Genomic DNA, 13,647 nt, shown 5'->3' with positions numbered 1-13,647 from the left:
AGCACTTCTGCTGAGAGGCTGTTCTACTTATATACTACCCTCACAGTAAAGTAAAAGTTCCTTGCATTCCATCTCTTGTTGTAATTTTTCTCCTCCTTGAAATGAATTTCAGTCTTTTACTTTGTTAAATCTCTCTCCCACCCCTTCTCTCGCTCTCCCACCCCTTCAATTAACCCCAAAGCAAAATAAACCAATTCTCACTGTAAAGGATACAAAACCAACGCCAGCAGATTATTACACTGCGCAGTAACTCTTTCACTGCCAGCGTTCCTGCTTCTCTGCCGCACGTCAATCCTCATTCTTACAGACAAAACACACACAAGGCAACCAAGTTAACACAATTTTATTTTTCGCAAACGCACGGCCCACCCCTACAACGGGATTAATACCAGACGGGAGGTGTCGCCGTGGGGTATCTGGGGGTAGTTCTGATGTCTGCTCTGATCTCCAGAGCCCCGGCTCGGGGCAGAGAAATGCTTTCACATAATGAAGGCGGCTGCAGAGAAGGGAGATGAACTCGCAGGAGTCCGAGGAAGAAGACACTGCAATAATCCTGCATGCAGCACAGCGAGGAGCAACGCTCTGCACTCAACCAGCACAACTCGAAAAACTCCGCGCCCCTCCAACACGGCAAGGGGACCACTCCGCGCCCCTCCAACACGGCAAGGGGGCCACTCCGCGCCCCTCCAACACGGCAAGGGGGCCAGGCTCCGCATTAATTCAGCATCCAGCCAGCAAAAAGAAAGGCTCTGCAGTAATCCAGCCCGGCAAGAAAAAGGGCTCTGCAATAATCCATCTTCCAGCCAGCCGGTAGAAAGGCTCTGCAGTAACCCGGCACTGCAAGGAGAGGCGCTCTGCAGTAATCCAGTATCAGCAGCCGTGCAGAGCGGGAAGGCTCTGCCACCATCAGTCCAGGAGCTCCTTCACACACCAGCAGCAGAGCAGAAAATACAAACACTCCTTGGCGCTCTGCAGAAACGTATAGCCATAATTCATTCCGGCGACGTTCTTGTACCGGGGGAAAGGTAACGTCATGTTCCGCAGAGCCTGTCCCAGGGAGAAGGGTGACAGGGGCAGCATGGGGTTCTGTGGCTGCGCGTGGCACACTGCGGGCACCAGGAACTGCCGTCGTTTCAGTGGAATCATTATGCCGTGCAGCCGCACCAGGGACACAATATATGAGCCGGGGCCCAGCCGCACAACAGAGCAGAACATCTGGGTCATTGTCCTGGAAAAGAACTGGAAGCTGCCGTCATCGTGTGACCATCACACGGGACACACGTGCCTTCCCTGCCCCCTCCCCAGAGCAGCCGGAGGGGGCAATGCCACGTCTGGTGGTCTTCACACCACATTATCTGGGTGAACGACTAACATTCCGGATACATCTCTGCCTTAACCTGAAGAAGCAGCAATTACTAGACAAATGCATCGTCACTCAAAGAGTTAACATCAGCAAGGCAGTCTGTAAATGAGGTATTTCCAGCTAAACAGGGGGCAGCGGGAGAGGCAGGCGCCCCCCGCGCGTGCGCTGCGTCAGCCGACTGGCAGCCTGTGTTTGGGATTTGCTGACACCGGGTGCCGCGAAGCTGCTGACAGCGGAGATGTCCCTGCCGTGGGGCTCAGTGCCGAGTACCTGGACGGCGCGCGACTATAATCTTTCCACAAGACAGATGTGTACACAATGGGTTAAACACAAAACCAGCTGATTTCTGCTGGAAAAGGCACTCAACACACAGTAAATAAAGTGACCCCCTCCTCCCATGGACCCCCAAAGGCACTGGTCCCCATGAGGTCTTGTGCGTATCTCGGAGGGCATCTTCTAGTCCGAATCGCAGCCCGAGGCGACCTGCAGACTAGCAGAAATATGGCAAAATGTAAGAGGGGAAAGGGAACAAGCGGGAGGCCAACAGGCAAGCGGGACGGGGAGGCCAACAGGCAAGCGGGACGGGGAGGCCAACAGGCAAGCGGGACGGGGAGGCCAACAGGCAAGCGGGACGGGGAGGCCAACAGGCAAGCGGGACGGGGAGGCCAACGTGACAACAGAGCAGACAACCGCAGGGGCAAGCAGTAAAGACGCAAGAGCTTTCAAACAAGCCATCTGTGCAGCGAGATGTCAGGACACGCTACACGTAGTTCAAACGGATCTGTGTGGAAAGATATGCAGGAAGCAGACTAATGAAATCCAGCTATGCCCGGCTGAGGGTGATGGGCGGATGCCTATGGGCCCTGAGAGTTCATTCTTATATGTTTTTCCAAGGTCTGCCCCTCCACTACCATGAAATTATCGTCACACAGACGCCATGTGCATTGTGAGAATTTCACTGTAGTACATGTGACATCACGCACTCTACACCCACCCACACGGCAGCACACGCACCCCACACGGCAGCACACGCACCCCACACGGCAGCACACGCACCCCACACGGCACTGAAAAGGGCTGCAGAGGAGGCATGTGTGCGAGCACCCAGCACAGGGAGCCATGATACATTACTTGCGCGAGGTGCGCTCATCCTCCTCGTTCTCCAGCATGTACGCCGGATGGAAGCTCTCGACCCCTGCCACCGTGGTGAACCTCAGAGAGGGGTTCTTGGTAGTGTTCTCCATGCTGCCCAAAGATGTGTAACTGCAGGGGGCAAAGAGACCAGGATCAGGCAAACAGTCACAACACACAGGAAAAGGGAACTAAGTGAACCCGTCTACTGAAAAGCAACAAAGAATAAACAAATCACGCGAAAAGACCAAGATACGCCCGGTAAGGGACATATTCCAAACATGAGGGGCAACGAGGTGGAAAGATGGAGCAGAGGAACATGAGACAGAGAAGAGTGAGGAGGCGATGAATCCGGACAATGAGACGGACAGTGAGGTCCTCACCCTTTGTCATACAGGATGCAGTAAGGAATGAAGAGGGTTCTGAGGAAATCCCAGATATTCCGATACGACCAGTCCTGAAAAACAAACGTGAGAGCCTCAGCTTTTAGCCACACACACCTGTGGGGTCAGAGGGCGCTGCAGAGTGGTGAGAAGGGTCAGTCCTGGCAGAAGACATCCAGAAGTCATACTTACAAGCAGTGGGTTGACCCTCATGTATTTTGGCCAGTCGGGGTCTGTCAAACACATGGGCGTAAGCGTTGCGGAGTAAGGGTCTGTGCGACGGGTCCCCATTAGTATGGCTTCCAGCTGCGGCTGTTCAGCCTTCAGATCCATGAGGGCCTGTTTGATGTCACCTTGGATAGTGTAGATATGAAGATTGTACCTGGAATTAAAGGCGAGAAGAGTCAGGGCACACGTCTAAAAGTATGACGCGACTCCCAGAAGACATGAAGTCAGAGCCACGCACACGTGAAGAGAACCGGAACCGGGTCCCGGAGGAAAACAATATAGATACGGATATTCAGAAGCTTCAGGACTGTTAGCTCCAGGGCCAAGAGGGAAGACCAACCATGTATTGCCTCTCAGGGCCCACCTGGCAGCATGGCACGTGTCATACCGTTATACACAGCGGGTGATCTTACTGCCACCATACCCCCCCTTCTTACCGTTTGGCGGTATCCTGCATGAAGAGCTCCATCTCCGGGAAGGGAGACACAATGCGGACGTAGAGAGCTTGAAGCTTCTCCTTGCGCTCGGGGTACTTCCTGGGGAGGAAGAGACAGTGAGAGTCTGCAGACATCTCTCCTGTCCCACGCGTTGCTGACAAGATGGAGGGAGTCTTACCTCTGTACAGCAGCGTGGTACAGGTGCAGGAGCGCAGTGCAATCTTTACCGCCGTTAAACGCCATGCAGATCCTATCCAGGCTGTACTTATTCAGAGCTTCTTCCACGGTCTGCAATGCAGCGGCAACCTTGACACCCAGAGGAGAACCTGCGCGGTAGGGGAGAGTCAGAATGAAACATCTGCTATAGGTTTATGAAAGGTCCAGTCATACGGGAAGTAAAGAGCCGTGACAGCCTAGCTCTCGGGGGACAGTACCTGACTGTGCCAGCTGATACACCTCGGCAGCGGCATGAGACACCGGGTCCTTCACGTAGGGAACCACGACTCCCGGCGGCAGCCGCTGGATCAGGAAGTTGTAGGCCTCTTCAAGCCGTGCTTCGGAGTCCGAGTCCAGAGTCAGCTGGACGCGATAGTAGTTGTTCCCCCAGTCGGGGTACGAGCCCAGACTGACGTGTCTGCGGAAGCAGGCGTTCGCTTCGTCCAGTACAGCGGCGATAGACATCTCGTCTGCGTTCACAAAGATCTCCCGGCAGTAAAAGCGGGTGTTCTCGTTCCGAAACAGATGGTCCAGGCCCTCCAGCGCACGCTCCATCAGCGTGGGAATACCCGGAAAGACGTACACATTGCGCACGCTGATGAGCGGGTATTTGAAGCAGTCGCCCGTCCGCTTATCGGTGCCGTAATTCAGCTTGGAGGACACGGGGATCCGCGCCAACTTCATCTCGGGACACCACGCATCGGACTTCCCAAAGAACTTCTGCACCAGGGAAACCAGCTCCGGGTGCGGGAACACGTCCTCCCCAAACGCCTTCGCCACGGCTTCGAAGGTGACATCGTCATGCGTGGGGCCGATGCCCCCAGAGGTTAGCACGTAGGTGTACCGGGGGGAGAAGGCGGCAATCTCCCCTGCGATGGCGTCCACGTCATCGGGGATAACGGAGATCCGGCTGACCTTAACCCCGATAGAACGAAGCTTCTTGCACATAAAGAAGGAGTTTGTGTCCTGCGTGTGCCCCTAAACCAAGAGACAGAATAATCAGTAGGGATGCTGCCCGACGGGAGGGGGCCATTTGTCTTATTCCACCCATTAGGACTCCCTTCCCACACACGGATGGACGGACAGACGGACGGATGGACGGACAGACGGACGGACAGACGGACGGATGGACGGACAGACGATGGACGGCTGGTGCCGCAGCGCAGCTCACCTTCAGGATCTCGTCCCCTATGATGATGATTCCAGCGGTCACGGCTCCCTCTTCGGACGGTTTGCTCGCGGGCGACTCTGTGCACATCTGGTTAGCAGACATGGCCAGGTGCGCATGCAGCCTCGTCAGCCTGGACACCGCTCTGCTTAACCACAGGCCACTGCATGCGGACATGAGGGGCCCCTGGGGCGAAAGCAACAATGTGAGATAAACACTAAGGGGGTGATCAGGGAAATCACTCCATCCGGGGGTCCCCGGCAAGCCTTGGCTGGCCACACACGTCATTAGGCAGCCATGAGGGGACTGTCGGGGCAAGCGGTTACACGCACGGGCCGGGGAGGGGGGGCGTTATCACTACATACAGAAATGTGTGGGTATTAGAGAGACCCCAGTAATCACAGGACACCCCATGAGTGACCCCCACATTCACCTCACCTGATTTCCGGGATGCTGTGCGATACACTGAAGAACTTTCCTGTTTCCCGCCCCGACCTATCACCATTCTGGCATCCCATTGGCTGCAGCAGCCGTTGCTCAACTAAACAGGAGCGAGGGTTGGCCAGCAGCTGCTTACGTAACGCCGGCCAGTTCTAAACACTGAGGAGGGCTCCAGGAACCCGGTCCGCGCCATTTTGCTGGAGTCCGAATACCAATCTCCGTGTTTATAAGGCTTCCCAAAAATGGCCGCTCGTTATGCAGATTAGAAATCACTCATGTGTCAGGGACTCTAGTGCTTAGAACATTGGATTTATGTATATAGCGCTGTTCGAATCAGTGGAATAACTTGAGTGAATTGGGGTTTATATTGTTATTTATGCCCAGAACAACAACAACAAAAAAAAATGTGTTACGGCTCAAACTGAAAAATAAACATTAGGTGTAATAGAACCTGCGCTATATTACACCGTTCACAATGGGAGCCTGGTACTGAAGATCACTGATCTTGGTCCAGAGAGGGGGGGGAGATCAGCTGCTGCCTAGCAATAGAGGTCCGACAGCGATAGAATTCCCATGGAGGACGGCGCCCCCTGCAGCAAGAAAATCTCAATAAAGCGGAGCCCATGTAAAACCAAACCACTTTATTCAAGTGAGTTGCAATAAAACACTTGCATCGTCGTGGTAACATAGATAGAGACAGACGGGACGCATCAGCAGCCACCGGCCGGCAATAACCAGCAGCGATCCACGCTCGATATCACCCACACACAATCCACACGCCATAAATATCCATTCCAGCCAATCGTATCCTTCCCGCGCTTCAGTCCAAAAGAGACGGTTATACGGACAGCCGGCACGGATCCGGAGAAGACAAGCTTTACGAGAAGGTGCTTGCAGCCAACGGGAGCAGCGGGGAGGCCTGCGCCTACGACTTCTGGGGCAATGGCCTTCGGAACAGTAAGATGTGGGGCTCTGGAGACAGAAAGACATTCATTAACACAGATTGCCAGCGCAGCCATCGGAACCCTTCTTGGGGATTGAACCCCGTACCAAATACAGAGAGCCCACATACCCCTCCCCGTGTCTCCGCATGGGGTATATAACTCACCGGGTTCATGGATCATGTAGTGCACCCAGCCCTGGCTCTGCTGAACCCCGAGATTCCTCCACTCCGTCTCAGACATGAGGTGTGTTTTAGGGACCAGCTTGGCGACGTCTTTGGGAAGCATGACATGGCTGCAAGACAAGAAGGAGTTAATACCACGGCAGGGGAGCGAAGCTTCCCGAACACCACACTTAATACAGACTGGCCCGTTACAGCCCCCCCGGTCTATCTCTGTTTAATTCCGCCCTCTGTCTAATTTCATTCTGTCCCGGACTCCAACCCGCTCTCTTTTACTTCTTTCATTGTCTGTCCTATACTGTCACTCACTTCCAGACCCTCGCTGCCAGCACGCCACCCCCCCAAAGCAAGACCCTAGCTGCCAGCACGCCACCCCTCCCAAAGCAAGACCCTCGCTGCCAGCGTGTCCCCCCCAAAGCCAGACCCTCGCTGCCAGCGTGCCCCCCCAAATCCAGACCCTTGCTGCCAGCACGCCCCCCTCCCAAAGCAAGACCCTCGCTGCCAGCGTGTCCCCCCCAAAGCCAGACCCTCGCTGCCAGCGTGTCCCCCCCAAAGCCAGACCCTTGCTGCCAGCGTGCCTCCCCAAATCCAGACCCTTGCTGCCAGCACGCCCCCCCAAAGCAAGACCCTCGCTGCCAGCATGCCCCCCTCAAAGCCAGCATGCCCCCCCAAAGCCAGACCCTCGCTGCCAGCATGCCCCCCCCAAAGTCAAACCCTAGCTGCCAGCATGCCCCCCCAAAGCCCGACCCTCGCTGCCAGCATGCCCCCCCAAAGCCCGACCCTCGCTGACAGCATGCCCCCCCCAAAGTCCGACCCTCGCTGCCAGCATGCCCCCCTCTCCAAAGCCAGACCCTCGCTGCCAGCATGCCCCCCTCTCCAAAGCCAGACCCTCGCTGCCTGCAGTCACAGCTGTCAGTCTGTCCTCTCTGTCGTTCATTAACGTTCACTGTACATCCAACACATTGAGGGGCAACAAGACCCCTGTACTACACCCGGTACACAACGACTTATAATGTCAGGGGCCACTCATTGGCAGCTTCCTCCGGTGGACCCCAATGCTGCAGCTTCCCCGCTGTCCTGGGAGGGTTACCCATTTATATCACACTGCCGGTTTCCATGACAACCACTCCTCACTTCGTAGTCTACCCCCAATTTACCCGCGCGCACACGGTACGACCTGCACCGCACAAGTTACCGCTCTCACCGGTACTCGAACGTGTCGTCATCATATTTATCCGAATAGTAAATCTGACGCGATGCGGCGGACATGGCGCGGCGACGATGCGAACTCTCCCTGATAGTACTGCCGCCCCTGACAGAGGCGCCCTGCCTGCTTCTGCTGCCCCAGTTTCCTCTGCAGGACTACACCTCCCGGTAGGCAACGCGGCGATCACGTGACAGGATGTGCGTGACGGCTCCGGCTGCGGTCCTGGTTGTTGACGGGTACCCGGAGGAGAAGCGGCGGCGGCGGCGGCGGCTCCTGTAGCGGCTCCTGTAGCGGCTCCTGTAGCAGCATGAACCGTGAGCGAGACTTGTCGCCTCTCCCCCCAAACAGCGTGCGGGCTCTGAATGACAAGATGTACAAAAAGCGGAAGGTGGCGGCCGGTCAGCGGCCAACTGTGGGGGAACCTAAGTCTCTGCCACCTATAGCTGTCCCCCCTGTCTCTCTCTGCCATATACAGGTGTCCCCCTGTCTCTCTCTGCCATATACAGGTGTCCCCCTGTGTCTCTTTGCCACCTATAGCTGCCCCCCGTGTCTCTCTGCCTCCTATAGCTGTCCTATGTGTGTCTCTGCCACCTATAGCTGTCCCATGTGTGTCTCTGCCACCTATAGCTCTCCTCCCCTGTGTCTCTCTGCCACCTATAGCTGTCCCATGTGTGTCTCTGCCACCTATAGCTCTCCTCCCCTGTGTCTCTCTGCCACCTATAGCTGTCCCGTGTGTCTCTCTGCCACCTATAGCTGTCCCCCTGTGTCTCTCTGCCACCTATAGCTGTCCCGTGTGTCTCTCTGCCACCTATAGCTCTCCTCCCCTGTGTCTCTCTGCATCCTATAGCTGTCCCATGTGTCTCTCTGCCACCTATAGCTGTCCCGTGTGTCTCTCTGCCACCTATAGCTGCACTCCCCTGTGACTCTCTGCCTCCTATAGCTGTCCCCCTGTGTCTCTCTCTCTGCCCCCTCTAGGTCTCTCTCTCTCTGCCCCCTCTAGGTCTCTCTCTCTCTGCCCCCTCTAGGTCTCTCTCTCTCTGCCTCCTCTAGGTGTCTCTCTCTCTCTCCTCTAGGTGTCTCTCTCTGCCTCCTCTAGGTGTCTCTCTCTCTCTCTGCCTCCTCTAGGTGTCTCTCTCTCTCTCTGCCTCCTCTAGGTGTCTCTCTCTCTCTGCCTCCTCTAGGTGTCTCTCTCTCTCTCTGCCTCCTCTAGGTCTCTCTCTCTCGGCCTCCTCTAGGTGTCTCTCTCTCTCGGCCTCCTCTAGGTGTCTCTCTCTCTCTCTCCTCTAGGTGTCTCTCTCTCTCTCTCCTCTAGGTGTCTCTCTCTCTCTCTCTCTCTCTCTCTCTGCCTCCTCTAGGTGTCTCTCTCTCTCTGCCTCCTCTAGGTCTCTCTCTCTCTGCCTCCTCTAGGTGTCTCTCTCTCTCTCTCTGCCTCCTCTAGGTGTCTCTCTCTCTCTCTCTGCCTCCTCTAGGTGTCTCTCTCTCTCTCTGCCTCCTCTAGGTGTCTCTCTCTCTCTGCCTCCTCTAGGTGTCTCTCTCTCTCTCTCTCTGCCTCCTCTAGGTGTCTCTCTCTCTCTCTCTGCCTCCTCTAGGTGTCTCTCTCTCTCTGCCTCCTCTAGGTGTCTCTCTCTCTCTCTCTCTGCCTCCTCTAGGTGTCTCTCTCTCTCTCTGCCTCCTCTAGGTGTCTCTCTCTCTCAGCCTCCTCTAGGTGTCTCTCTCTCTGCCTCCTCTAGGTGTCTCTCTCTCTCAGCCTCCTCTAGGTGTCTCTCTCTCTCTCTCTGCCTCCTCTAGGTGTCTCTCTCTCTCTCTCTGCCTCCTCTAGGTGTCTCTCTCTCTCTCTGCCTCCTCTAGGTGTCTCTCTCTCTCTCTGCCTCCTCTAGGTGTCTCTCTCTCTCTGCCTCCTCTAGGTGTCTCTCTCTCTCTGCCTCCTCTAGGTGTCTCTCTCTCTCTCTGCCTCCTCTAGGTGTCTCTCTCTCTGCCTCCTCTAGGTGTCTCTCTCTCTCTCTGCCTCCTCTAGGTGTCTCTCTCTCTCTCTGCCTCCTCTAGGTGTCTCTCTCTCTCTCTGCCTCCTCTAGGTGTCTCTCTCTCTGCCTCCTCTAGGTGTCTGTCTCTCTGCCTCCTCTAGGTGTCTGTCTCTCTGCCTCCTCTAGGTGTCTGTCTCTCTCTCTGCCTCCTCTAGGTGTCTGTCTCTCTCTCTGCCTCCTCTAGGTGTCTGTCTCTCTCTCTGCCTCCTCTAGGTGTCTCTCTCTCTGCCTCCTCTAGGTGTCTCTCTCTCTGCCTCCTCTAGGTGTCTCTCTCTCTGCCTCCTCTAGGTGTCTCTCTCTCTCTGCCACCTATAGCTGGAAGGTAAGGTACTCACAGTGCTGTACGCGTTACTCTGCGCTTCCTCAACGCCTAGGATGATGAAGTAAAAAACTCGCCAGTAAAGCCTCCTCTAGGTGTCTCTCTCTCTGCCTCCTCTAGGTGTCTGTCTCTCTGCCTCCTCTAGGTGTCTGTCTCTCTCTCTGCCTCCTCTAGGTGTCTGTCTCTCTCTCTGCCTCCTCTAGGTGTCTCTCTCTCTGCCTCCTCTAGGTGTCTCTCTCTCTGCCTCCTCTAGGTGTCTCTCTCTTTGCCTCCTCTAGGTGTCTCTCTCTCTCTGCCACCTATAGCTGGAAGGTAAGGTACTCACAGTGCTGTACGCGTTACTCTGCGCTTCCTCAACGCCTCCTCAACGCCTAGGATGATGAAGTAAAAAACTCGCCAGTAAAGCCGCTCAAAAAGCATCACGGGAGCCGGAGGCTGAAAAACTATTTTGAAAAAAGAAGGTGGTCTGTATAGTTATAGTTTTAGGGGGTCAGGCATAATATGTACGCGGGACAGAACACAGTCAAGCTGCCTGCTGGTGTAACGGGTAGGTGAGATACCTACGGTGCTGCGGGGCATGGGTTTGATTCCTGCTGCAAACACCTTACCTGCTGCATAAAACTAAATAAACACTGGAATGTTATATTTTTACATTAATTATATTTACATCGGGGACAAAAAACTAGGTGCTCTGCCTCCTGGTTCTAAGTCCCATTCGTCCTGACCCCGCACTCCTTTCACACTCCACCGATCATACTCATACACCGTTCAAACTCCATTGATCACACTCACACACCGTTCACACTCCACTGATCATACTCCACTGATCATACTCATACACCATTCACACTCCACTGATCATACTCATACTCCGTTCACACTCCACTGATCATACTCATACACCGTTCACACTCCACCGATCATACTCATACACCGTTCACACTCCACTGATCATACTCATACACCATTCACACTCCACTGATCATACTCCACTGATCATACTCATACACCGTTCACACTCCACTGATCATACTCATACACCGTTCACACTCCACTGATCATACTCATACACCGTTCACACTCCACTGATCATACTCATACACCGTTCACACTCCACTGATCATACTCACACATTCTCACCACAACCACTTGCCAGGACTCACAAAAATTAGAACCAGGGACCAACTACATGGCAGGCAAAGCACCCAGCACCGAGCCGCAAGAGCAGCAACCTGAACCAGCTCGTCCGTGATAGATATCCTCACATCCGCAGCTCTAAAACCTAAATCACACATACAGCGCCTACAGTGCTATATACTGACTCGGGAAACAAACCCAGAACCCTTCGGATCAAAGGTTAGGCGCCTAACCTCTACGCCACGAGATAGATGGCAGGCATTTGTCCCCACGGTTATTTAATGCCTGTTCCTGACTCACATATACGCATTGCCCGGCCTCATATATCTACGGGGAGGAAAAGCAGCCGGCTCTCTCTTGGCCTAATGGGTAGTTGTCTGACTCGCCCTGCGTAGCGATGCTGGTTTGATCCTGGGTGACTCTAGCGAGTGTTATAGCGGCTGTGCGTACGTTTAATGTATTTATGAGATCACATCCACTAAACACATTTTTATGGGAAAGCAGTAACTCCACACACCGGCTCTTCAACCAAGAGGAATCACACTGTTAGGGATATGAATGGGGGATTAATATTGTATCACGTATGCAGATTGTGGGGCATTTCCACTTAATAGGAACGCAGCCACAACAACACAAAGAGTGATTCCATGTTTTATCTCTGATCCGAAATTCTTTCAAATCCCCCCAAAATCCAGCCGATAAATTACATCACGGCGGAAGGTAATGGAGAGAGAATTTATTGTGAAAACGTGCATTTACCTTCTCAACATGAAAAGATCCCATTATCTGGCTATTATTCATCGGGTAACGGCTAGAACTCGCAGGGTTATGGCTCCAACTCATACCGACATGCAGCACAAGCATTACATCACAGAGCAGAAACATGTCCCACTCATCAAAATGACATCACCACGTGTACTCAGCAATACTGAAGCCAAAAATGGCATGTACTAGTCCGTTCTAATGTTACTAGTAATGGCAATTAATAAAGACGCGATATTTCCATAATATATGGATATTATTACTAGACGGAAATATTGGCAATCTTCCCGCACTAAATTCTCTGCTAAATACTGCGCTCGGCGTTGCCGTGGTTTCAGGATATCAGCTACCAACTCATAAGCCGTCGTGCTATATATCCCAAAACGGGATGAAATCCCTCAAAATTCAGATAATGGAAATAGTGTGGTATTTAGCAGCTGTTCTTGCCGGTGTCCAGCTGAAAAAACGCTTTAAAAGAATTTGATTCACCAAAACATTTCGATTTGCTAGGAAACAACATAAAATATTAAGAATATTTCACTCACACTCACCTGCAACATTGTGATGTCACTCACACAACTCTGCTCCCTCATGTTGTCCTGTTGATTTTGTTACACGCACTCAGCATCATCTTAAGCGTGCCACACTCACTGCCCTTCACTCACTCCACACGATGACGCCAAAGGATGTCAAATCACAGCGTCACACCATCAAAGCAGATATGTAATTACACAGTATGTCCACACGACGGCGCCAAAGTACAGCAAATTCCAACTTAATATTGTTAATGGGACTGTCATGCGCACAAGTGACCAGCAGGGGTCAGCATTTTCACGACATACAGTTCCATATGATATAAATGATTTATTTGATGCCAGACAGAAACGTGAACATTCTTTATGTGGAAATAAAAGGTTTGGCTTCACTGTGTAAAAAGCTCACTAACGGAGCGAACAAGCCATCAGGGAGTCTTTAGAATTTCTAGATGAGGATATCGGGACGGCAACAAACGCCGAAGAAACCATTCAATGTAACAAAGTATTTCTGTAAAAAAACACACAAAAACAGGCAAAATCTCCACCCCTTTGTGAATTGGCCACAAGAACGTGCAACAGGATCAGAGCATGGAAATGCCCTGGGTGTCCCACAGCGAACATGGGACTGGGCAGCCAGCCAAGCTGGGGCTTGGGACACAAGACAGCATTGGAAAAAAGTCTTCCCGATGTATAGTTGAAGTGGGAAGCCAGCCCTGTGCGATGTATAGTTGAAGTGGGAAGCCAGCCCTGTGCGATGTATAGTTGAAGTGGGAAGCCGGCCCTGTGTGATGTATAGTTGAAGTGGGAAGCCAGCCCTGTGTGATGTATAGTTGAAGTGGGAAGCCGGCCCTGTGTGATGTATAGTTGAAGTGGGAAGCCGGCCCTGCGTGATGTATAGTTGAAGTGGGAAGCCAGCCCTGTGTGATGTATAGTTGAAGTGGGAAGCCGGCCCTGCGTGATGTATAGTTGAAGTGGGAAGCCGGCCCTGTGTGATGTATAGTTGAAGTGGGAAGCCGGCCCCTGTATAATGTAAAACCTGCAATGGGAAAGAACCCCCCTCTCTGTTGTTTTCAGGACCGGGAAGTGTACAGCGCTGCAGAATATGATGGCGCTACATAAACCAATTAGTAATAACTGCCCTCGGGCCCTGAGTTGGCCGGGCGCTGCGGGAGGCA

General features: G+C 53.4%; 2 protein-coding genes across 3 annotated transcripts; both read right to left on the bottom strand.

Moving 5' to 3' along the window:
* Nucleotides 1-1,341: 1,341 nt before the first annotated feature.
* Nucleotides 1,342-5,437, bottom strand: FLAD1 (flavin adenine dinucleotide synthetase 1). Of its 2 annotated transcripts, none has more exons than XM_053474781.1 (9): nt 5,366-5,437; nt 4,930-5,119; nt 3,977-4,736; nt 3,721-3,868; nt 3,543-3,641; nt 3,070-3,259; nt 2,878-2,951; nt 2,495-2,626; nt 1,342-1,853 (listed from the first exon to the last, which is right to left on the bottom strand). In XM_053474781.1, exons 2-9 carry the CDS (start codon nt 5,101-5,103, stop codon nt 1,820-1,822), a joined length of 1,611 nt encoding a protein of 536 aa, XP_053330756.1. In that variant the 5' UTR covers nt 5,104-5,119; nt 5,366-5,437; the 3' UTR covers nt 1,342-1,819. The 2 variants fall into 2 exon arrangements, 1 of the variants encoding a protein (XP_053330756.1); XR_008355476.1 differs by lacking the exon at nt 1,342-1,853 and adding an exon at nt 2,329-2,345 and having other exon boundaries at nt 2,378-2,626.
* A 556-nt stretch (nt 5,438-5,993) lies between these two features.
* On the bottom strand, nt 5,994-7,809 carry CKS1B (CDC28 protein kinase regulatory subunit 1B). The gene is made up of 3 exons (XM_053474792.1): nt 7,695-7,809; nt 6,476-6,603; nt 5,994-6,339 (listed from the first exon to the last, which is right to left on the bottom strand). Exons 1-3 carry the CDS (start codon nt 7,757-7,759, stop codon nt 6,293-6,295), a joined length of 240 nt encoding a protein of 79 aa, XP_053330767.1. The 5' UTR covers nt 7,760-7,809; the 3' UTR covers nt 5,994-6,292.
* Between the last annotated feature and the right edge of the window lie 5,838 nt (nt 7,810-13,647).

This window comes from Spea bombifrons, chromosome 9, assembly GCF_027358695.1.
Source record: "Spea bombifrons isolate aSpeBom1 chromosome 9, aSpeBom1.2.pri, whole genome shotgun sequence".
In the NCBI taxonomy this organism is placed as follows: Eukaryota; Metazoa; Chordata; class Amphibia; order Anura; family Pelobatidae; genus Spea; species Spea bombifrons.
This window is presented reverse-complemented; position numbering and strand designations above follow the sequence as displayed.

Excerpts from the sequence above, each read along its gene's own strand:
- FLAD1 (XM_053474781.1), bottom strand. The coding sequence starts at position 5,103 with ATGTCCGCATGCAGTGGCCTGTGGTTAAGCAGAGCGGTGTCCAGGCTG. Across the intron at positions 3,642-3,720 it reads TACCACGCTGCTGTACAGAG|GAAGTACCCCGAGCGCAAGG; the intron begins GTAAGACTCCCT and ends CTTCCTCCCCAG. Across the intron at positions 1,854-2,494 it reads GATGAGCGCACCTCGCGCAA|TCTGCAGGTCGCCTCGGGCT; the intron begins GTAATGTATCAT and ends TATTTCTGCTAG.
- CKS1B (XM_053474792.1), bottom strand. The coding sequence starts at position 7,759 with ATGTCCGCCGCATCGCGTCAGATTTACTATTCGGATAAATATGATGAC. Across the intron at positions 6,604-7,694 it reads GACGACACGTTCGAGTACCG|CCATGTCATGCTTCCCAAAG; the intron begins GTGAGAGCGGTA and ends CTTGTCTTGCAG. Across the intron at positions 6,340-6,475 it reads CTACATGATCCATGAACCCG|AGCCCCACATCTTACTGTTC; the intron begins GTGAGTTATATA and ends TTCTGTCTCCAG.